The sequence below is a fragment of the Camelina sativa genome, chromosome 4 (assembly GCF_030686135.1).
Source record: "Camelina sativa cultivar CO46 ecotype springtype chromosome 4, ASM3068613v1".
Lineage (NCBI taxonomy): Eukaryota > Viridiplantae > Streptophyta > Magnoliopsida > Brassicales > Brassicaceae > Camelina > Camelina sativa.
In genome coordinates this window covers 26,125,045-26,146,527 of record NC_141883.1, presented here as the reverse complement: position 1 = coordinate 26,146,527, position 21,483 = coordinate 26,125,045, and the positions used below count along the sequence as shown (strand labels likewise).

Sequence of the window (21,483 nt, the reverse complement as noted above, 5' to 3'; positions counted from 1 at the left end):
GGTACTGCATAAACGACGACAGGTCATCATGTGACAACAACACATATCCGTAATTTTTACTTTACTATATGTTTATACATTACATTAGGTACCTTTGAAATGTACAATATAAGAAAAAATGTACCACGCTTTGACAGCACAACAAAGTAAAATAAAACAACGATTATATGATGGCTTTGCTTCCACGTATCTATAAAAGTGAATTCTATTTTGTTGCATCATCTAATGAACCAAAATTTACTTATATAATAAAAAATAAAATATGAAGATTGAATCAAAACGATTGATCTGAGTTTATCCGTTTCTTTATCCGGAGTGAAAGAAACTCATGGGAGTTTCTATTTATTTTTAATCTTTCAAACTTGTATATTGGAGTCATTTTTCATGAACTATTGTGGTTATCGACTAATCACTCACACTTTGTATTGTCACTTGTCAGCAGTTTAAACATGGGTTATGTGTATTATAAGAAGCCAAAGTAGGTATAATATCATATGTATATCATCAGACAAAAAACAATTGAGACTAAAAAAAATAGTTTGACTATCAGCTTGTTCGTTAAGCCAAAACGTGGCAATGGCGAAGTTCATGTGAGCTCACACGTTGGCGGCTGGTCTAGATTTTACCATACAAGCGTTATAGTTACCTTAACTTGTCCTGATGTCTCGACTATTCTTGCACGTTTATTATTTATTATTACATTTTAAGTTTTATCCTTTTTATCCATCATGTCTTGTTTTTTTTTCCCCACTGTTCTGCATTATTTATAAATTAATTTCTTAAGATGGTACAAATTTAAAGATGTGTAGAGTGTATCTTTCTTGAAAAAGATTGTGTACAATGGTCTAAATTTTAGGCTAACTATATAGTTTTATGAAACCTAATTGAAGAAGATATATAAGAACACAATTAATTTTCTCAAAACATACATATATAAAAGATTGAATTTCCTAAATTACAAGCCATAAATTGAGGTTACTTGCGAGTTTTTTTTTTTTTTTTTTCATTCAACATCTTCAACTTTTAGCCGAACCTTTTTTTTTCTTCTTAATATTCATAAATCTACATGTATTATCACGAGTATATTCAGTTCTCCCACTTGTATACTAACGGAGAACTGACAATATAGTTTTGGCAAAGATCTTAGACTTTCTTATTCGGTATGAACTAGTGGGACAGCCAGGGATACATTGTACATGAGGATTGAGGGAAAACTTATAGGTGATGTTTGAAGACTCGAAGGTTTTACATAATATGTTTCCAACCAATTTGTCATCTCTTAAAGAATTTGGTATATGGATATTTCTCGCACCATTAGCACCCCACAACGCCATATGGAGAACAACAATGTCAGCATGAAGTTCACACCCTTCTTTAATTTGTAAAAGATGGTTTATAGTGAAAATTATGCCGATTCATCTTACCAAATCATTTAGATTTAGATTTCTGTTCTAAGTTTATAAGTTTTAATTAAGTACATGGCTACCAATACATTGACCGATTTAAAGTGAATTTGATTATACATACCTTTATATGAAAATAATACTTTGATGTCTTCAAACCTATCGTTATAACTTGAAATTGTTCTCATGTTACTAGATATATCCATTAAGGTAGCTAGAAGCTAAAAGTTCTTTCTTGAACACTTAAACACAAATTGCTGAAAAATCTGAAACTTTTAAACTCTAAAGCTAACTAATTAAGGGCATCCTAAACACGAAAAAAAAAAACCCAACACACACAATTGGATTATGTCGCAGCCAAAAAAAAAAGAGAGAGAGAGAGAAAAATTGAAATAAATAAATAATGCTATCGGGAATGATGGTAAGGGCAAGTTGCTTGAATCCGAACATTTCGTTTCTCAAGAAAACTCCGAAGAGATCTCTTCATAGAGGCCTTTTGACGATGAATTGTGGTGATATTGTTTGTGATCATCGGAGGATCCGAACCGTCTGAACTTCTTAACGATGATCCCACATCTCTACTCGCTAGCGACAGTATAGCTTTAGCCTCAAGATGGGTAAGATCTGAAGAAATACACATGTGCCCGTTGTAGAAAATTGTTAGCATCTGAGATTCTTGCTTTGGTTGTGAAATTTCAGAGCTGCTTGATTCTTCCACCCTACAAAACCATTAATAATATAAACGATATCAGTATCGTTTGTAAATTGACTCTTAACTCATATAGTACAGATTAAGCATAAAGAGAGAGAGAGAGAGACTCACGAGGTGTGGAAATCAGAATTATAAGAAGACGGGAATAAGCGAAGTTCCAAGTCGCATTTTGTTTGGATCTCCATCTCTTTTTAGTTGTGAGTAAAAAAGGCTTGTGGAGTTTGTGATGATGATGCTGTGATTTTGTGTCAGTCTATTGATTTATATATGTGTGTCTGCGTGTTCTGAATGTGTTGTGGTCGAAAAGAGAGAGAGAGAGAGAGAGGAGGAGATAAGGATAAACAAAAGCTGGCAAAGAGAACAGCGAAGTTTGGACAGAACATAGCTTTACATTTCTGTTTCCTTCTCTCTCTTCCCACACGTGTAAAATGCTTCTTGTGTGTTTTTTCATTTGTTAACTTCCATTTTTTTTGTATTTTAAATCCATTGACCCTTTAAAAAGAGAAGAATCTTTTTAAACAATTCATTGTATAATTGTTTTGGGTTGTTGGGAGAAATAAAATATTCCCTTCATTTCAAAATATAAGATGTTTTAACTAAAGCACGCATATTAATATTGAACTCATGCCTAAAGAAACAGAGATCCTCTCTATACTAATTTGGTTTAATTTGGATACATCCTTAAATAACAGAGATTCTTTTGGGGTTTTTTTTAAAGTTTGAGATATTAGTATAAGTGCCTGCTTTCAAAGTTGTAAATCACCAAAAAAATAAAGAAGATGTTTCATTCTTTAGGAAAATTGGAGTATTTTTTCGTAAAAATGTCAAGTAGAGTAATAATATCATGAAAACAACTTCACTTTGTTTGGTCACTATGCACCGTCGGATTATTAATGAACTATTTGTCATCATTAGTTCATTTTTTTTTTCAACCACATGTTCGCTTAATGAATAAATGATTCTGCAATCAGATTTGGGGTTTGCCCACATACCGACAAAGAAGGTTAAATCCACGTGGGAAATGCCAATATACAATGTTTGGTTTTGTTTGTTTGTTTTGTTTTGTGCGTAAGGTTTAATTTTGGCAAAATTTGAAGTTATTATATTTTACATAAAAATCAATTTACCAAAACGTAAATCTGACTAATGGTCTTACATTAATAATTTATCTCAGAATTCTTAAAATTACAAATTATAAAAATAAAACAATAACTTTAAAAATTAATTTTTGTTTTGTTATACAATGAAATTATTTTATTTATCTAGCTTACAAATATTTTACTATTAGTTTGTATAGTTTCAATAATAATTTAGTTTTAAAATTAAAATAAAAAGAATTAAAAAAACGAAATATCTAAAAATTCTTCAAGTTTGCAAATGATGTAACATTTTTTTTCCTCCAAATTCCTTAAAAATTCATAAAAAAATATTTTATCATTTAAACCTACAATATTTAGTTTTTTTTTGTTAAAAAAACCTACAATATTTAGTTTTTATAAGAAAAATCGTATTTAGTTTTTACCTTTTACGATCTCAAAGTATGGAACTGAAACGACTTATGAGCACACACCGACACACTTCAACATTAGTTTAAGATCTTTGACTTCAATTTCTATCTCTCCCCTCTATTCGTAAAAGGCCATAATTATTGGATTCCATCATGGGTCTTATAGCATTTGTAATTATTGGATTCTGTCTTAGCACGAGTTTATCGTTGGTTTAAGAAGGCTCTGAAATCCAAACCCCAAGATGAGGAACACAACATCGAGATGCACATCACCAACGCTAGCAACAACCACTCAACCTCCTCCGATGATCCTTCAAATTGTTAGTTTTTTCGAGATATCAATATAGACTATATAGTAAAATGTTAGGTTAAGCTCAAAGCCGTGCCTAGAGATTTAGAGGCCAGAAACGATAATAAAATATGTTTTAAAAAAACTAATTACAATATCTTACAACTAAATACAAAAATATTACAAAACTATAATTTCAAACGGATTCTAATCTATAATAACTATCAGTGCATCATTTGTAAATTTTAAATTATGTTTTGTTTGTAATACTAGATGAAACAATTTATAGTGAATTGTATATTTACCAATTGATTATGCATTTGTTTTTATTAGTTTTTATATAATAAAAATAGAAGGAAGCAAAATATAAAACTTAAATATATTCCAATTAAGAAGAGATGAAGAGATTATTGTGTAGTCATCCTAACTTATTTTCCATATTTCTAGTTTAGCTACCATTTTGCAAATCCTCATTAACTCTCTACTCTTATAAAATAAAAATATGCATTTGACTGCCTTTTACAAAGTATAAGGCCGTAGGCGAATGTTTCATTTTAATGCACATAGGCACGGCTCTGGTTAAGCTCCACTAACAAATAGTACTGTTAAAATGTTAAGAGCCCGGCCGTTAACAAAGTTGTATTTAGCAAAAGAATATTTTTTTCATTCTTTTCTAAAAAAATGTAGTCTCTATTTGTATCTTAAGAATGTCAAGTGGAATGAATATCATGAAAGACAACTTCACTTTGTTTGGTCTCTATCCACTATTGCATTATTTAATAATATAATTTCTTGCCATCACGTGATTTGGTAGATTACTTGTTTTGTAAACCACATGTTTTTCACTTGATGAATAGCTTCGTTAGCATGATTCTGCCATCAGATTTTGGGTTTGGCCACATACCCATATATACCAACAAAGAAGGTTAAATCCACGTGGGAAATGCCAAAATACAATTGTTTGGTTTTCAACTAAAAAACTCGAACTCAAAAAGTATGGAACTGAAATGACTAATGAGCACATGTACACATTTTAACTTACGATCTCATCAATTTTTTAAAAAACAATGCGCACATGTAATTAGTGGTGCTATCGATTTGAAGACCGAACTAACGTCTTCGATTTATATTATATATGAACAATAACAATAATATACACACACATTAATGAAAATTGATGAGATCGTAAAAATGAACAATAACATTTTAACAATAACATTTTTTAATGTGTGTTATTGTTATTTTTTTGTTAATACTACAACGTTGTTATTGTTATTGTAAAAATGTTATTGTTCATAAAACATTTTTTTTAGTAAACTACACTTTTGAATATAAGAAGTCTTTTACAGCAAATTCACCATATATCGTTCAACTTATTATCTATATTAACATTTTTGAAGTACATTTTGTATTATGTTCTTTTAGTTTTGTTTATTTAAAAATTTATTTACAACATGAATCCCAAAAAAGTTTCCAAAAATAATATTACTTCAGATTTTGTTTCCTAACTATTTTACATACCATTCCAACTAAAAAAATACAGCAGAATAAATATGGAAACATAAACTATAATATATTTAACCACACTTTCTATTGTGCATTAAAAATATTCTATCTATGAATCCTTTGCAAACAAATAAAACAACAATTTGATTCCTATTTTATTTTTCAAAATCTGTGAGCTTTGATTCTTAACGTAAGAAGAACTTCGATTCACATTTATTTAAATATTATAATTTATATATATAAACTTAATAAAATTTTAAAATATTACAAATATGTAAAATTAGTTTAAAAAAAATACACTATATGATATGGTTATATAGTAGATGGGTTATAAAGAGAATATGTTGGAATTAATAAAATATCATTAAATTTATGCTAACACGGGTTAAATCCTCATTTTATTATTTGTTAACAATATTAATATTAAAATATCTGACATATAAAAATTAATTTGATTTAACTAAGATGTGTAAAACAATTAAATCATTAGAAAAAAACATGACTTAATCATAGCTTATAAATGACTTACTATGTATTTAAATCCCTTATTTTATGTTATAATAATTAACAATCAAAATAGAATCTTAAACACTAAACAAAACAAACTAAATATAACAAATAAATGGTAATGAAGTATATTGCGGGGTTAAAAAATTAATATAAATATTTAACCAGAGTCTTTTCTGAAAATATTAAGGCCACAAGCTCATTTTTTGGTGGAGCCAATTATACATTAATATTTTTTTAAAAAAAACTTGAAAAACACAAAGAATACTAAAAAATATTTGAAACAATGACCTTTTGGTACTAATATCTTACCTTTTTACCATTAGAACTAATAAAGTTTTTAGGAAAAAGGGTCGAATATTCACTATCTTATTTGGAAGCCACAAGCATGTGTTTCACCTGCCTGTGTTAAGGGCCGACTCTGCATTTAGCCGCACAAACGGTCACGAAATTTAGTTATTTCTCTATGAAAATCATCTAATATTTAACAAACAAATACAATATAAAATATAAATAGTAATAAAAATTATTTGCACGCGGTGTACCGCGAGTTAAAATCTAGTTACACATATAAAAAAATAACAAAAATGTATTGCTTAAGAATTTTGAGTTGAAAAAAACAAATGTTCTATAATCTAAAAGTGGGTAAGTGCAATTTAGTTGGTTCAGGTGGAACTACCAAAATACAAAATTAGGGTCACCATACCGGGAATAACCGGATTTTATCAGATTTTATATCTGAATCGATTTCTCCGCTCTTGTTTCTTCTCTGTTCTAACACTTGTCAGTATTGATTTTTTTTTCCTCTCTTTGATTTTTTTCTGGGATCAATGTCTGCGATACTCCAAGGAGCTGGAGCTGGAGCTGCAGCGGCTCTTTCGCCGTTTAATTCTATCGATTCCAACAAACTCGTCGCTCATTCTCGCTCTTCTCTTTCAGGTTTTTGCTTGATTTGCTTCCTTTGTTGGTTTGTTTCGATTTCGAATTTGTTGGTGGAACTGTCTGATTCCAGGGGTGGTAATCGCAAAATTTTTATATATGAATTTTGGTAGGATCTTAATAGAATTTTATTGTGTGGTTTTGTTTTTGATGTTAGTGAGGAGTAAGAGATACATTGTGGCTGGATCTGATGAGGGAACTAATAAAAGCTTTGGTTCTTCTAGCCTCATAGCTCGTCGTTCTCAGCCGTTGATGATACCAAATGCTGTTGCTGCGGTATGTATGTGTTTAATCTTTTTTATCTTCTTTCTCTTGTTAAGAATCTGTAATGGATCTTTTGATGGGTGGTTCTCGATTTCTGTAGACGAAGGCGGACACTGCTTCCAGTTCCACCCCATCAAAGTCTGGGTATGTTATTTCATTCCTTATGCTAAATGCTAAATGGTTTGATTTAAATGCATTGATTTAGTACTTTTTGGACTCTTGACCATAATATTGGATGTTAGTTGGCAAGGAACAAATTCTCTCGTGTTTGTTGGTAGTTCAGGTTTATGGCTGATCTTATAGTGCATTAGATTTATGATACTGCTTAGAGCACCTCCATCAGGACCGTTGTGGATGCTCTTAGACTGTTTAGATTCATTATGTTTAATTATGCAAATGCCTTTTCTTTGAAGTCTGGTGGTGTCACATCCGGGTCAATTCTAGATTATGTTTGTATCTCTGTATAAAAGAGCCCATACTTCAGCCTTCAAAAAATCCCTGTTGATTATATAGAGTTTTTGTATCATAAGTTATACATGTGACCCTGCATCTGATATCTGTATCTACAGTCTCAAAGCCTTACAAAGATCATGCGATGATGTTTACATCTTTACTTATGCATCTTTCGTTCGAAGTAGCACATCTTCTGATCTTGTCTCTGTATTCCGTGAGAGAAATCATATTTCCTTCTCAGAAGCTTATTTCTCTTGCCACAACATAAGCATAACTAATTGTAGCTATATAACATGTTCAGACATGAGCTATTGCTTTTTGAGGCTCTTCAAGAAGGTCTAGAAGAAGAAATGGACAGAGATCCACATGTATGTGTCATGGGTGAAGATGTAGGCCATTACGGAGGCTCATACAAAGTTACCAAAGGTCTAGCTGACAAGTTCGGCGATCTCAGGGTTCTCGATACTCCAATTTGTGAAAACGCCTTCACTGGTATGGGCATTGGAGCTGCCATGACAGGACTAAGACCTGTCATTGAAGGTATGAACATGGGGTTTCTACTCTTAGCCTTCAACCAAATCTCCAACAACTGTGGCATGCTTCACTACACATCTGGTGGTCAATTCACTATCCCGGTTGTAATCCGTGGTCCTGGTGGTGTTGGCCGGCAGCTCGGAGCTGAGCATTCTCAGCGGCTTGAGTCTTACTTCCAGTCAATTCCTGGGATTCAGATGGTGGCTTGCTCAACACCTTACAACGCTAAAGGATTGATGAAAGCGGCGATAAGAAGCGAGAATCCCGTGATTCTGTTCGAACATGTTCTGCTCTATAACCTCAAAGAGAGTATCCCAGACGAAGAATACATCTGTAATCTGGAAGAAGCGGAAATGGTCAGACCCGGTGAACACATCACGATACTGACGTATTCGAGGATGAGGTACTGAATCACAAACTAAAAGCTTTTCTTAGTTGAAATCGAAACAATATCCAGAACTAATAGAAAACTTGTATCAGGTACCATGCAATGCAGGCTGCAAAGACGCTGGTGAACAAAGGGTATGATCCAGAGGTTATCGACATTAGGTCGTTGAAGCCTTTTGATCTCCACACAATTGGAAACTCCGTGAAGAAGACCCACCGGGTTTTGATTGTAGAGGAATGTATGAGAACGGGAGGAATCGGAGCCAGCTTGACAGCTGCCATAAACGAGAACTTTCATGATTACTTGGATGCTCCGGTGATGTGTTTGTCTTCTCAAGATGTTCCAACTCCTTACGCTGGTACATTGGAGGAATGGACGGTTGTTCAACCAGCTCAAATCGTCACTGCCGTCGAACAACTCTGCCAGTAATGTTTGTTTTTTTTTACAGTGACTGTTTTTACGTTTTGTTTTCCTCTGTTTGTCTTGGGTGAATGATACTTTCAATTTGAACATTTAAACAACTCTATAGAAAACTTCCATATGGACCATACTTTATTTGACAATAACAAATTGTAACGTCTTCATCACTTACTCATACATTACATACACTAATCAAAACTTAAAAAAATCAACAAAATATAATTATGGTAATTAGCTTATTCATAATTCTTGCCGACGACTATACTAAAAGAATAAGGGTATAAGTGACATTTCGCGTTTGATATTTGACATTTCATAAGCTAACTCTATCGTTGAGTCGAAAGGGGTGAGAATCATACAGAGAGAGAGAGAGAGAGCAGTCAATGGCGGCGATAACAAGCGCGGTGATCGCAATAGCCGGAATAATCTTGGGATGGGTAACGATAGAGTTAGCTTGTAAGCCTTGCCTGGAGTCAGGGCGTGAAGCTATCGACAGATCTCTAAACCCGGATTACGATCCCGACGACGAAGACGTCATCGACACAACTTCCGGTATTCGTGCTCCTCTCATCCCAAATACTCCTCCCGATAACTCCGATCCTGATCCCTCCACCGCGATCAAGTCAGTCTGATGCGACCTTCCCTTGAGTTTTCCTTTGTATTTAATTTTTACCATCCTTTGTGATAAACCTCTCTCTCTCTCTCGTTTTCTAAAATGTTTGCCTATTCCGGTTGATTTGTGCAATTTTCCATTGGAATGCTTCTGTGTTTTTTTTGCTGTTCTTATTTGCAAAGTATAATATTAAGGCAAAATTCAAGATCTATCAGTATGATTAAGGTTCGTTCTTATTTTGGGGACGAAATGTGACTTTTCTTTGTTTGATCAGCACGAGGCCACGAGCACTGTTTCATCCTTGTGTTACATAAACCATGGCTCTCACAAAGTCACACATATACATAATGTACATTGTATCAAGTTAGTTATTTGAAGTTGTAGGTTGTGTGGTAGTAGCTGAGTAGATTTGGACGCTTGAGTTTAGTTTAATCGACAAAGAGAACTCGGACCACTGACTACGACAATTCAGTTGAGTGACGAATAACTTGGATACTCCGAATCGGTTGCAATGGTGAATAATTTAAGATATTAACAGTTCGGAATATTAATTGTTTCAAAGTGTGATTAAGTACTTAAATCACTACAAAATTGGTTAATTATATGAAATCAGTTTTGCCGTTCTTTATCAAGTTGAGAAGGCTTCATGGGCTTTATTAGTATAGGACTCTATATGTTTTGGCCTTATACATAACTGTGTATATAAAAAAATGTCGAACTTTCAAATTTTGACCATTTAAACCATGAACTTTGTTTTAAGCCATTTAAAACATCAACTTTTGTTGATTAGCTTTTTTAAACATAAAGTTTCGTTGACCAAGCCAAAAAAGACATGACGTTAAATCTGATAATTGACCTACTAACAGACGTTATTATGCCGTTAATGATTATGTTACTGACAAAACGACGTCGTTTTAATGGAAGTTTTAATTCGAAAAAATATCATTTAAACCATGAACTTTTGAATATAAGCCATTTAAAGCATGAACTTTTAAATATCGTCCATTTAAACCATGAACTTGTAAATGTATGACATATAAACCATGAACTTGTCCTAGGTGTTCGGTGAAAACTAGACAACCTGAAAATTTTGGTTATCGAAGCAAACCGGAAAAAAGTCTAACCGTTTGGCGCAATTGATTTGAATAATTGGATTTTAGTTCAGTTCGGTAACCGGACCGATTGATTTATTAGAAACCGCATAAGTATATAAGCCTAACCGGTTAAACCATTTAACCCTAGTTTAGGGAGGGGGTATTGGAGGCGAGAATGTGAGAGAAATTATTAGACATTTGAATTCCAGTGTTATTGGATTAAATATTTTATCAAGTCTTTTAAATTCATCTGTTATTAAATTAAGTACTTTTCAGTTGTCTTTTAAATTACTTCAGAATCTAGTGTTATTCAAGTCATGAACTTCTCATTTCTATTAAATTCTAGTGTTATTGGATGTTATGTATTTTTTAATAGCAACTAGATTTAACTAGAATGTTAAAGAATTGTTAGTGCAAATTGTGAAGAAAAAAGTCTGACCTTTTAAGCTAGGATTTGGATATTACTTTGCACGAAATAATAATAAAAAAATGGCCAGAAAACTCATGCAAGTTCTTCAGTACGATTCTTACAGGAGTGGCGCGGCTGGTTTGAAGGTTCTTTTTCTTTTCGTGGGATTGAGGCGAGCGATCAAAAATTTTAAAGTCACGTCATTCATCATCGGCAATCAGCGACACTTTATTTGATTCTAACTATAACGGGTGTCGCTGGTTTTATCGGCGACTGTTTTGGTAAGTCGCAGCGTCTTCGATATTAACACCGGCGTTGTACTCTCCCCTGATATTGCCTTCCAAAAACTTATTATAAAGTATTTTGTGGTCGCTACTTGCTGTCGCTAGCGACATGAATCCGAACAGGCTCTCTCTCTCTTTTGTACTGTTTCTCAAGCTGTTGTGTTATTTCGATTCCAACCATGTGTTTCTTTTTTTTGCTTTCGGTCGATGTCGTTGTCTCCTCTCTTACATGATGCATTGATTTCAAAACCTTTGCAAATAGAGTCATGTAGTCGTATGTGATTTACTTTGAACTCTTTGTTCTCAAAACTAATTGGAACAGAGCATACGTCTTTTAAACATCGAGATATTGAAAGTGAGACTATTATTATTAAATGAGCAACATTATTAGTATTTGTTTTAATTCAGACTGTGATTTGGTAAAAGTGATACTGACTAAATATTCTTTGTGGATATTCGAAAGATTAGTGTGAAGTTTGTGCTCTCATGTATCGGATCAACTGATAAATATTTTTTATGGAAATTCTAGCATGTTTGTTTTCAAATTTTAAATTACCATCTGCTCTTATTAAAATCATAAAATCCCTAAAAAGTAGTATTTGTTACAATGATTCTTCTCCTATATAATATTGGAGATCCTTTCACTTCTCAAAAGCAAAACAAACAACTATTATCTCACGAAAACCACAGTCATCCTTCGTAAGTTCTCTGTTTCAATTTTATATAGTTACTTACACTCCCATGTCAAGTCATTTCCTTATGTTTTCTTTTTGTTTTTTTCTCTTTAGAATGGATACATGAGAAGGGTCACACACAAAGACAAAAACTAAGAAAAATCCATATAATTCTTGGACATATGAAGAGAGTCAAGAGTTGCAGGCTGCATTAGTTGAAGCTATCAAACGGGGGTGGCGTGACAAAAACGGGTCGGTAAGTAAAGCTACGGTAGAGACAAAGATACTACCAATGCTAAATAAAAAGCTTAAATGCAGTAAGACTTACACGAATTACTTAAGTCGAATGAAGTCTTTTAGAAGGGAATATAATATGTAAATTATGGGCCATGGTGTTAAGTATCATCTACAGGAATTTGCTGGTCAAGGTCATGATCCTGAAACTCCATAAACTATTGTAGTGTTTGTTTCTGTTGAAGTTTTTAACTCCTAGCCTTCGTGGATAGAGGATGAAGGAGCAAATTTATCCATTTTCATTTTGTTTCTGTTGTTGTTTGAAACTAGTCTACTCTTTTTTACGTTAGATGGAAACTAGAAGAATTTATCTATTTTCAATTATATTAAAATTCTATTCAAATCTAATAAAATAATACAAATTATTGTCCTTAGAATCACAAAGAAAGATTTGAAAATCTTTTACAATACAAGAAAATCTATGAATTATGTCATTAATTCTTTTCTAATAAATTCTTTCAAATTCTCGCTTCCAATACTTAGTTTTTTCTCTTTTTTCTTTGGCTCTGCCTCATAATGCAATTCTGAAAAAGAAAAAGAAGAACATCAATTCATTATTCTTTTTCGACCATTGTCATGTATTTTGTGTTTTTTTTTTGTATTTTTCTTAAGTCTTTTTCATTTATTAGGACACTACACTAGAGTTTGAATTTGAAGGATTGATCATTTTGTTTTAGGACACTACATTAGAGTTTGAAAGATTGATCAAATTTTTCATATATTATAATTTAAATGACATAAATTTGAAAGTTCATGGTTTAAATGACATACATTTACAAGTTCATGGTTTAAATGACCTATATTTAAAAGTTCATAGTTTAAATGATATTTTTTCGAATTAAAATTTCCATTAAAACGACGTCGTTTTGTCAGTAACAGAGTGATTAACGGCATAGTAACGTCTATTAGTAAGTCAATTATCGGATTTAACGTCATGTCTTTTTTGGCTTAGTCAACGAAATTTCATATTTAAAAAAAACTAGTTAATAAAAGTTGATGTTTTAAATGACCTACACCTACAACAAAGTTCACGGTTTAAACGACCAAAATTTGAAAGTTCATCATTTTATTTTTCCCATATAAAAATATTATATTTCACTCTATTTGTTTCATCCAATCTCCCAAATTCAAAATTCGAATTCTCTCTCTATCTCTCTCACAATCTAGCAATGGCGCTTTCGGCAGCGTTCAAGGAGAGACTCGATCAAATGGAGTTCACCAGAAAACAACGACTCCATCTTCTCCAGGTATCATCAATTACGATCCTATCTTCTGCTCGTTCCATTGAATCATCGAGTTTCAATGTCGCTAGTGAGTTTTAGAAATTCTCCTGGGTCGTATGAAAAATATGAGAAACCCTATGTTGATCGAGATCTCAGGTTGATGAACTGTTGCTTTTAATTTCAATTTCGAAAATCAATTTTCCTAGCGAATCATCATCAAACAGATCATACTCTGTAATTTTTGAATGTTGTGGATTCAAATTGTTTGATAGGCGGAGAAAGAGTTACAAGTGAACAAATCACAGATTTTAGCAACGAAGCACCAAAGTATACAATCCATAGAACGCAGATGTTTGATGTTAGACCAAAAAATAGCTTCGCAAAACCTCAAGATCACAGTTCTCAGATCTAACATTGAGGATCTCGGTTCCAAATACCAGAACTATATACATCAATTGAGGTTTGATCATTCTTGGTTTAATTCGTTGATGGTTATTGATATCATCAATCAATGCGTTTGATTGATTTTTTTTGTTTTTAAATGGTGTATGGTATTATTGGATGATATAGGACACTGAAGAGCGAGGTTGAAGAGCTGAAAGAGTTAGATGAAGAGAGGGAGAAGTACTACATGGTGAAGCGCTTAGAGATGAATGAGTTTATGCAAACCGTTGAGAGGTTTAGATCAGAGAACCGGTTTCAAATCGAGAACCTGAGAAACCGAATCAGAGAGGTATAGTATAATGGCCACTCTTATGAATGTGAAATATATATAAGTCAGTGCCTGGTCTTGGATTTTGAAGTAATGATTCTGAGGTTTAATTATGTTTAATCTTTGGATTTCTCAGCTTAAATCAGCGTTCGAAGAAATTCATGAGAAGAACAGTTATCTGCAGAATACAAGTTAAGGTATGATCTGTTTCTTAACTTGAAGAAAGATGTATTGTGGGAATTGCAGAGGAAAGGCTTTAGATGAATGAGGTAACCGTATGATTGTATGATATGATGATTACGAATAAGATAGAATGAACCAGTGTAGTTAGTTACAGAACAACAGAAAGCAAGCTTCCTTATTGATACACTTCAACCATGTTACCACCATTAGTCAATCAAAGAACATGGTTCCTACAGATTACAAAGTCAAAAGGGGTTTAGGGTTCGATTGAGAAACAGGAGTGCACTTAAGGTGATGAGCCAAGGTCAGGTTCAGTCCTCCAATGGCCTCTTCCATGTCAACCTTGTATCCATTGATTCTCCAGTCAAAAGCACTGAACCCATCATTCCAATCTCCCCAATAAATAAAGTTTTTTTTTTTTTTGTGTGTGACGTTGGCAATTTTATTAAACCGGAGAAGACTATAAATCGAACCAAGTAAACCAAAATCAACGCTTTATCTCCACCGAACCGAACCAAAAGAAGAAAAACCATAAACCCTAAATCCAGCGTCGTCGTCTTGGCGCTCTGAGAAATCGAAGCGTAGAGAGAACATCGAAGAAGATGAGAGTGAAAAGGCAGAAGAAAAACAGGAGAACGGTTAGATTCTTCACAGTGTGTTTCGGATTCCGTCAGCCTTTCAAAGTCCTTTGCGACGGCACTTTCATCCACCATCTTGTTGCTAATGAGATCACCCCCGCCGACACTGTTATCTCCGATCTCCTCGGAGGTCCCGTCAAGCTCTTCACCACCAGGTTTCTTTCTATCTCTCACGATTCCATTGTAAATTTACCCCAGTTTCTTATCATGGAGCTGTTCCATTATCGTAGATGTGTGGTTGCCGAGTTGGAGAAACTGGGTAAAGATTTTTCAGAATCCCTAGAAGCTGCTCAGATGCTCAGTACAGCTACGTAAGCTTTTCCCCTTTCACTCATTATATTTAGTTATATAGCTAGAAGAAGGCGTCTCCAACTAGATTGCGTAGTGTGTGATGAATTGGAACATTGTGTAAATTTTTCGATTTGTTTCTTAAGGCACGAAACTGAGTTTTCTATAACTGATATGCATTGATGTTCCACTTAATATATAGTTCCAGGCTATAATGTATTTGATTACTGATATAGATGAGCTCTTATGCATAGCAAAAGTGAGGACTTTTGAAGTTCTAGACCTGAGTTTTGGATAATGTATATGATGTTGAGCTTTGCTTCCCTTTTGAGCTTTTAGATGTGAGCACGAGGAGGCAAAAGCAGCAGATGAGTGTTTGTCACAAGTTTTAGGTTTACAAAACACCGAGCATTTCTTTCTCGGAACTCAGGACGCTGACTTTAGGAGAAAGCTTCAGCAGGTTAGTCTGATGAGCAGATTGATGGATATTTTTCTTGGAGGGTTTAGATGTTTTAATACTAATCTCCGTGTGTTATTAATTCCTCTTTTAGGAGTCTATTGTTCCTCTTGTCTTTGGACTAAGGAACATACTACTGATCGATCAACCTTCTGATTTCCAACGTGAGACTGCCAAAGACTCTGAAAAGAGGCGCTTAAATATGACCGACACAGAAAAAAGGTTGTTGGCGAAACGGACTTCGAAAATTGTAGCTTCTAATAGACCAGAAGGAACAATTGCAAATGAAGAATGGGGGATGCCTCGAGTTATTTCTACAAGAAATAATGCACTTGGTGTGAAAGATAGACCTCAATTCAAAAGAAATAGAGCTAAGGTAATGTACAATCTCTTCACAATATTTGTAGGTTGTATATAACTTTATTAGGATTCATTGTTCTGTGTCTTAGTTGAAGTAGCAGGGGAGAAACTAACATTGTTGTCTCAAAACTCTACAGGGTCCAAATCCACTTTCATGCATGAAGAAGAAGAAGAACAACAATACAGAGAGACGTCAATTCAAATCTAAAGCCGAGTCTAACTCTGGTGCACAAAAGGTAACATAGTTACATAGAGAGATTTAGCACTTGGCAGCCTTGTGTTTACAAATAAGAGGTTGCAGATGTTTACTATTCGATCTTTGTCTTTCCAGGAAAAGAAAGAAGGCGAGAGTGATGCAAAAAAGAGGACAAGAAAACGATCGAAAGAAGGAAAATCTGGTCCGGAGAGTACCGAGTGAAACAGAGGATGTTAACATTGTATTAAACCACTCACCAAGAATTGGGTGCTTGTCTTTAAACGTTATTTTTTACTACTGCATAGTAAAATCTTGATCACCAGTCGCTCTATAGTTTTAGACACATTGCTTTTACACTCTCATCTCCTTTATCCACATTTCACGCAAGAAGCTAAAAGAGACTCCATCACTCAAACAAAGAAGCTAAGTCGCCAACCGTTTGTTTCTTTAACAAATAAAACGGCCAAAAAAATATGAAGCAAACAAAACAACGACGAGCTTTTATTCTTAAGTTCAAAGCAAACAAAAGTTCTTGAGTGGCCAGAATTTGGATGCTTCCATACAAATATTGTATATATGTTTATCGAATTTACTTAAGAATTTGGCTACCATAATCATCATTGAACTTGTCGTAAAGATGGGCGTGCAGATGAGCGGATGGTCGAGTGTTGCTCAGAGCTCGATCAATATCTTCTGGTAGGATGGGACCAATTTTTGGCAACTCTGCATCACAAAACAAAATAATGTCAGAGATTTTTGGCAACTATGCCAATGACGGATTGTTTTCAAAAGTGATTTTACCCTCTTCAGGCACAATATCTTCTCTGTCTTCTAAAATAGCTAATGTGCGTCTTAATGGTTGCATCGCAGCTTCCTTACAAAGTATTCGAATGTCCGAACCAGAGTAACCCTCAGATTTCTCAACCAGCACATCATGAGGCAATGGCTCATCGCCTGGTTGTGACGGCAAGAGCATCTCGAACATTCCTCTTCTTGCTTCCGGATCCGGTAAAGGTACAAGAATCTAATGATTTCACTAGTTGAGGCCAAAACAAAGGAGAAACATAGAAGAAGCATTTTCACTCAATGAGGTAAAAATGAAAAGGATACTCTTTTCTCTAGACGCCGGAGCATAGCTGCATCTAGTTCCCAGGGGAGATTTGTTGCTGCTAAAACAAACACAAGCTCATTCGTTTTCTGTAACCCATCCATCTGCAAATTTTGAACCAAGAAAAACATCAGTTTATTACTGATGGTTCGGCAAGATATTACTACTTTGTAAGACATTCTTGTGCATTTTACCTGAATGAGAAGCTCGGTTTTGAGACGCCTGCTTGCTTCATGTTCACTGCGGCCTTCACCACCACGTTGGCTTATGATTGCATCTATTTCATCAAGAAATATCGTTGAAGGTGCGTGATGCCTAGCTAGATCGAACAGAACTCTTATCAACTTCTCAGAATCACCTGAAAAATATCAAAACGCATATAGAAATGCCTAAATTTTATTACTCAAAAGGATCCAACTCTTTCATGGCTAAGAATAAATAAAGATGAAGAAGAGTTCACCTCTCCATTTGCTAACAACAGATGAGGCTGAGATATTGAAGAATGTTGTATTGCACTCTGTAGCAACAGCCTTTGCAAGCATAGTCTGCAGAAGATGAAGTAAGAATGTTATGCATAGTTAGTTTTCAATCTGACGCTGCATCAAAAAAGAAAATGTTTTTTCATGATCAAGAACTGTTAAAGTAGGATCAAGATATTGGTTCAAAGTTTAGTGAGGTAAGTGTTCATATAAATTTGAAAAAGACGAGCTCATGGAGGCTGTAAAGAGAGTAAGAAGTCCAAAGTAATAACACATTTGAGATAGAATCATCGCACCTTTCCAGTACCAGGTGGACCAAAAAGAAGAATTCCTTTCCATGGAGTTAGTAGACCATTAAAGTACCTGGAACGAGAAGCTGAGATTAAAGCACCAAAATAAACTGGAAGCTATTGGACATTGGCATATATGGCTTAGTTAGCAACGAAGGACATACGTGGGGTATTTTATAGGCATCACCACAGCTTCTTTGAGCAACTTTTTCGCATTCTCTAAACCCTTGATGCTTTCCCACTTGATATTTGGATTCCCACGGATGATATCCCTAAAGCACACCAATTCATCAGAAACTGAAACACAAGAACATAATACCAAGAGCAAAAATGTATCAGTAACCAAACACCGGAATGACTTACCTACTCAAACTCTCTGCAAGGGTACGGGTTTCAGCAGATTCAAAAGGTGGAAACATGGACTTTTTCCTGCAGAAGAACATTAAAGAGACAGTGCTTTCTTTAGAGGGATGAAAGGTAATAGATTACATAGTATATACTATTGTTTTCGTATGCTAAACATTGCTCAGATCATAAAGAAACCATATAGATCTTACGGCTTCTCACGCATCACATTGCCATTGGCTAAGCCTGTGTTACCCTCCTGCAATCAGCAAGAATCTTAAAACTTTAATCATCTTGGGACATAGATCACAAACCATATACTGCTTTAAGCACTTCCAAGGTTTCAGGAAGCTAATAAAAGAAGGTAAAGATCACCTGAGCTGTGTTGGTAACTTGGGAAGAGCTGTTGTTGGCATCAGCATCATTAGTGTTGGAGGATCCATCTTGTGGTAGGTCCTTGTTGGAATCTCCTTCGGGCAGCTTCTTCCTCCCAAACTTGGCATCATAAAACGTTTTAAATTCCTAATAAATACATAGATTTTCTTGAACAAATCGATCAATTCTCCAAGCTCATTGCTTTGAATTCAGAGAAATCGAAACAAGTTCGTTTGAATGTTCACTTTTAAAAACAGGGGCCATTGAAAGTGACAATTTCTCGTATCAGAAACAGAACACACACACACAAAAAAATCTCATTTTTAATTCGAAAAGTTAAGTTCAAAACAGGTCTAAGACTATCCTCATTGGTGTTTGTAAGAAGGAATGTTGGAAAGGTTTCTTACTTGATACCTTCCTTTATATTATTAAAAAAATGATTTAAGAAACAAAACCAATGAGGACAGTCTAAGCCAATTCCTCGGTTTCTCCGGTGGTCTAAGAAAAGAAAAAATTAACTTTTTTATTTAATAGAAACATGTAAGCGACATTGAAGTGTTTGACTTCGATTTGGATCATTCAACTACTAACTGTATATGTGAAAGTAAGGTAATGATAGAGAAAGAGAGAAAGAGAGTTTGAGTTCACCAGAAAGCTCCAGCGAGTTTGAGAAGGCTCATCATCAGTCGCCATCTTTGGGAGAGATCTCTGAAGCTCAAGAGGAGGAGAGAAGAGGAGAAGGAAACAAGAAAGATATATATATATCTGATGGGATTGATGGATGGTGAGGGTTGAACAACAGCTCAGTCTCTCTCTTTGCAATAATACATCAAGAAACAGGCACGTGCTGCACAGTTGGACAATACATTACAGTATATGTGGTTGTTAAATAAGAAAAAAAAAATCTCTAACTTTTTGATTTCTATAAAGGGTGGAAACACATTTGCAAATCAGATCTGTAGATTCTTTGTTTTGTACTTTTGTAATAAAATTGCGTACCGAATTTACCTTTTCGTATTAATTTACACTTTTTTATAAATAAAATATTGATTTAAACTTTTAGCATTTTTTCTATTATTTTTAGATAGAATTAATACGCTAAAAATACTTTAAATTTTGTTTATATATATATATATATATGAACTACTAGCAAAACAATTTTTTTTCCTTTTGTTGGTGTTATAGCCATTTTTTGTACTGTCAAATGAGTATTGTTTTCTTAACAAGCCGAAGGTAAAATAAAGTAGGAGGAAGAAAAATATAAGTTTTATTCAAAACAAAAACAAACAAAAATGATGCTGTCAGAAAAGATTATTTTTTCATGTAAAACACAAAGATTAGGAGGATACATGCTTGTTTTGAATAAATTATACGAGCAGCTAAAAGGATTCATCGGTTACGCCATAACCATAGAACCCGGACACACTTAAGACGTGCTTGCTACTTACTTGCCTCTTTCTCGTTTCCTTTGTTGTATATATTCTTGGTTGGTACCATTTCACACGAAACAAAATGTTTTACTTTTTAGACGGATGTGAAAACAACAAACGTGAATTCCAAACAATTTACCAACCACAATTTCCTGATTACGACGTGTTCGTCTGAGATAATGGACTTGGCTTTATTAGAGGAAGATTCTTTAAGGCTTATTAAAAAAAATTTGTTCTTCGACCCACAAATAGGCCGATATGGGCCTAACCAAAGAAAATAATAATAATAATAATTGGAAAAACTTATTTAGTGTCTATTGTTTTTCTTGTTGTTGGGATTTTATACTCTAAAAAAAATAATTAAATTATTAAAACACTGGATGGTAGACTGCATAACCAGGCTATAAACGGCCCATACGTGTATAGCCCATCAGACATAGGTCCATCGGTCATTACCTATTCCTAATCGGTTTTAGTCTTTGTCTTTGTACTTTATATATATGTAACCAGTGTCGGCCCTAACCTAAAGCCCGTAAAGCAAGGGCTTTAGGCGGCAGATTATATTAGCAATTTAAAGGGCATCAATTTTTAAAAACTTGTGGTGGTACAGTGGTTGGGTATGTCTTTATTCTCCTTCAGTGTTAAGAGTTCGAACCTTTGTGTAGCAGTTTTTGTAACTTTTTTTTTTCTAATGTTTGTTAATGGGAAAAAAAAAAATTTTTGCTTTAGGCAGCAAAATTGGTTGGGTCGGCACTGTATGTAACCTCGTTGAGACATTATGAATAAGAACAAGAGATTTACTCCTTCGATTCTCTAGTTCCATAACACGTTATCAGCACGATCGTTTCTAAGATCCAGCTGAGTAAAACCCTAAAACCCCTAAAACCGCCGCCTCTCTTCTTTACCTTTACCCGAACCCTACTTCTCTTACTAGATCACGATAAACCCTTGTTCGTGACTAGTCCTTGTTCGAGATTAGTCCAAGCAGCCTGTGCTTGGATCAAAGTTCTATCCTATTCAAGTTCGAGGTTCGTGGTTCCGGGGTAAGCCCTATTCGTGAGCAGTCAGAGATCCGTTTGTTGGAAGCTGTTGCGGATCTGTTCGTGGTT

At 34.2% G+C, this 21,483-nt stretch overlaps 5 protein-coding genes and 1 pseudogene across 7 annotated transcripts; 4 read left to right on the top strand and 2 right to left on the bottom strand.

Moving 5' to 3' along the window:
* Positions 1-1,581: 1,581 nt before the first annotated feature.
* LOC104781853 (protein TIFY 5B-like) lies at positions 1,582-2,408 on the bottom strand. Its single transcript, XM_010506623.3, has 2 exons — positions 2,227-2,408; positions 1,582-2,122 (listed from the first exon to the last, which is right to left on the bottom strand). The coding sequence occupies exons 1-2, from the start codon at positions 2,298-2,300 to the stop codon at positions 1,810-1,812; spliced, it is 387 nt and encodes a 128-aa protein (XP_010504925.2). The 5' UTR covers positions 2,301-2,408; the 3' UTR covers positions 1,582-1,809.
* A 4,005-nt stretch (positions 2,409-6,413) lies between these two features.
* LOC104781851 (pyruvate dehydrogenase E1 component subunit beta-3, chloroplastic) lies at positions 6,414-9,089 on the top strand. The gene is made up of 5 exons (XM_010506621.3): positions 6,414-6,863; positions 7,021-7,139; positions 7,228-7,271; positions 7,882-8,517; positions 8,595-9,089. Exons 1-5 carry the CDS (start codon positions 6,755-6,757, stop codon positions 8,929-8,931), a joined length of 1,245 nt encoding a protein of 414 aa, XP_010504923.1. The 5' UTR covers positions 6,414-6,754; the 3' UTR covers positions 8,932-9,089.
* A 161-nt stretch (positions 9,090-9,250) lies between these two features.
* LOC109132586 (outer envelope membrane protein 7 pseudogene) lies at positions 9,251-9,744 on the top strand (annotated as a pseudogene). Its single transcript, XR_015597545.1, has one exon. The product of XR_015597545.1 is annotated as an outer envelope membrane protein 7 pseudogene (transcript).
* A 3,649-nt stretch (positions 9,745-13,393) lies between these two features.
* LOC104781849 (uncharacterized) lies at positions 13,394-14,567 on the top strand. Its single transcript, XM_010506619.3, has 4 exons — positions 13,394-13,537; positions 13,786-13,973; positions 14,084-14,246; positions 14,362-14,567. Exons 1-4 carry the CDS (start codon positions 13,460-13,462, stop codon positions 14,419-14,421), a joined length of 489 nt encoding a protein of 162 aa, XP_010504921.2. The 5' UTR covers positions 13,394-13,459; the 3' UTR covers positions 14,422-14,567.
* Positions 14,498-16,669, top strand: LOC104781850 (uncharacterized). Its single transcript, XM_010506620.3, has 6 exons — positions 14,498-15,201; positions 15,277-15,357; positions 15,674-15,794; positions 15,886-16,167; positions 16,289-16,387; positions 16,483-16,669. Exons 1-6 carry the CDS (start codon positions 15,011-15,013, stop codon positions 16,567-16,569), a joined length of 861 nt encoding a protein of 286 aa, XP_010504922.1. The 5' UTR covers positions 14,498-15,010; the 3' UTR covers positions 16,570-16,669.
* A 152-nt stretch (positions 16,670-16,821) lies between these two features.
* On the bottom strand, positions 16,822-19,896 carry LOC104781847 (uncharacterized). 2 transcript variants are annotated; one of them, XM_087510794.1, is made up of 11 exons: positions 19,593-19,896; positions 18,945-19,091; positions 18,782-18,828; positions 18,588-18,653; positions 18,389-18,496; positions 18,231-18,297; positions 17,916-18,000; positions 17,650-17,813; positions 17,458-17,559; positions 17,149-17,371; positions 16,822-17,070 (listed from the first exon to the last, which is right to left on the bottom strand). In XM_087510794.1, exons 1-11 carry the CDS (start codon positions 19,635-19,637, stop codon positions 16,937-16,939), a joined length of 1,188 nt encoding a protein of 395 aa, XP_087366920.1. In that variant the 5' UTR covers positions 19,638-19,896; the 3' UTR covers positions 16,822-16,936. The 2 variants fall into 2 exon arrangements, with proteins under 2 accessions (XP_087366920.1, XP_087366921.1); XM_087510795.1 differs by having other exon boundaries at positions 18,945-19,064; positions 19,593-19,835.
* Between the last annotated feature and the right edge of the window lie 1,587 nt (positions 19,897-21,483).

Coding starts and splice junctions, on each gene's coding strand:
- LOC104781850 (XM_010506620.3), top strand. CDS start 15,011: ATGAGAGTGAAAAGGCAGAAGAAAAACAGGAGAACGGTTAGATTCTTC. Junction 15,202..15,276: donor GTCAAGCTCTTCACCACCAG/GTTTCTTTCTAT, acceptor CCATTATCGTAG/ATGTGTGGTTGCCGAGTTGG. Junction 15,795..15,885: donor TTAGGAGAAAGCTTCAGCAG/GTTAGTCTGATG, acceptor TTCCTCTTTTAG/GAGTCTATTGTTCCTCTTGT.
- LOC104781853 (XM_010506623.3), bottom strand. CDS start 2,300: ATGGAGATCCAAACAAAATGCGACTTGGAACTTCGCTTATTCCCGTCT. Junction 2,123..2,226: donor AATTCTGATTTCCACACCTC/GTGAGTCTCTCT, acceptor ATGGTTTTGTAG/GGTGGAAGAATCAAGCAGCT.
- LOC104781849 (XM_010506619.3), top strand. CDS start 13,460: ATGGCGCTTTCGGCAGCGTTCAAGGAGAGACTCGATCAAATGGAGTTC. Junction 13,538..13,785: donor AACGACTCCATCTTCTCCAG/GTATCATCAATT, acceptor ATTGTTTGATAG/GCGGAGAAAGAGTTACAAGT. Junction 13,974..14,083: donor AACTATATACATCAATTGAG/GTTTGATCATTC, acceptor TGGATGATATAG/GACACTGAAGAGCGAGGTTG.
- LOC104781851 (XM_010506621.3), top strand. CDS start 6,755: ATGTCTGCGATACTCCAAGGAGCTGGAGCTGGAGCTGCAGCGGCTCTT. Junction 6,864..7,020: donor TTCTCGCTCTTCTCTTTCAG/GTTTTTGCTTGA, acceptor TTTTGATGTTAG/TGAGGAGTAAGAGATACATT. Junction 7,272..7,881: donor TCCACCCCATCAAAGTCTGG/GTATGTTATTTC, acceptor TAACATGTTCAG/ACATGAGCTATTGCTTTTTG.
- LOC104781847 (XM_087510794.1), bottom strand. CDS start 19,637: ATGGCGACTGATGATGAGCCTTCTCAAACTCGCTGGAGCTTTCTG. Junction 18,654..18,781: donor AATGTGATGCGTGAGAAGCC/GTAAGATCTATA, acceptor GTTCTTCTGCAG/GAAAAAGTCCATGTTTCCAC. Junction 17,071..17,148: donor AGATATTGTGCCTGAAGAGG/GTAAAATCACTT, acceptor TTTGTGATGCAG/AGTTGCCAAAAATTGGTCCC.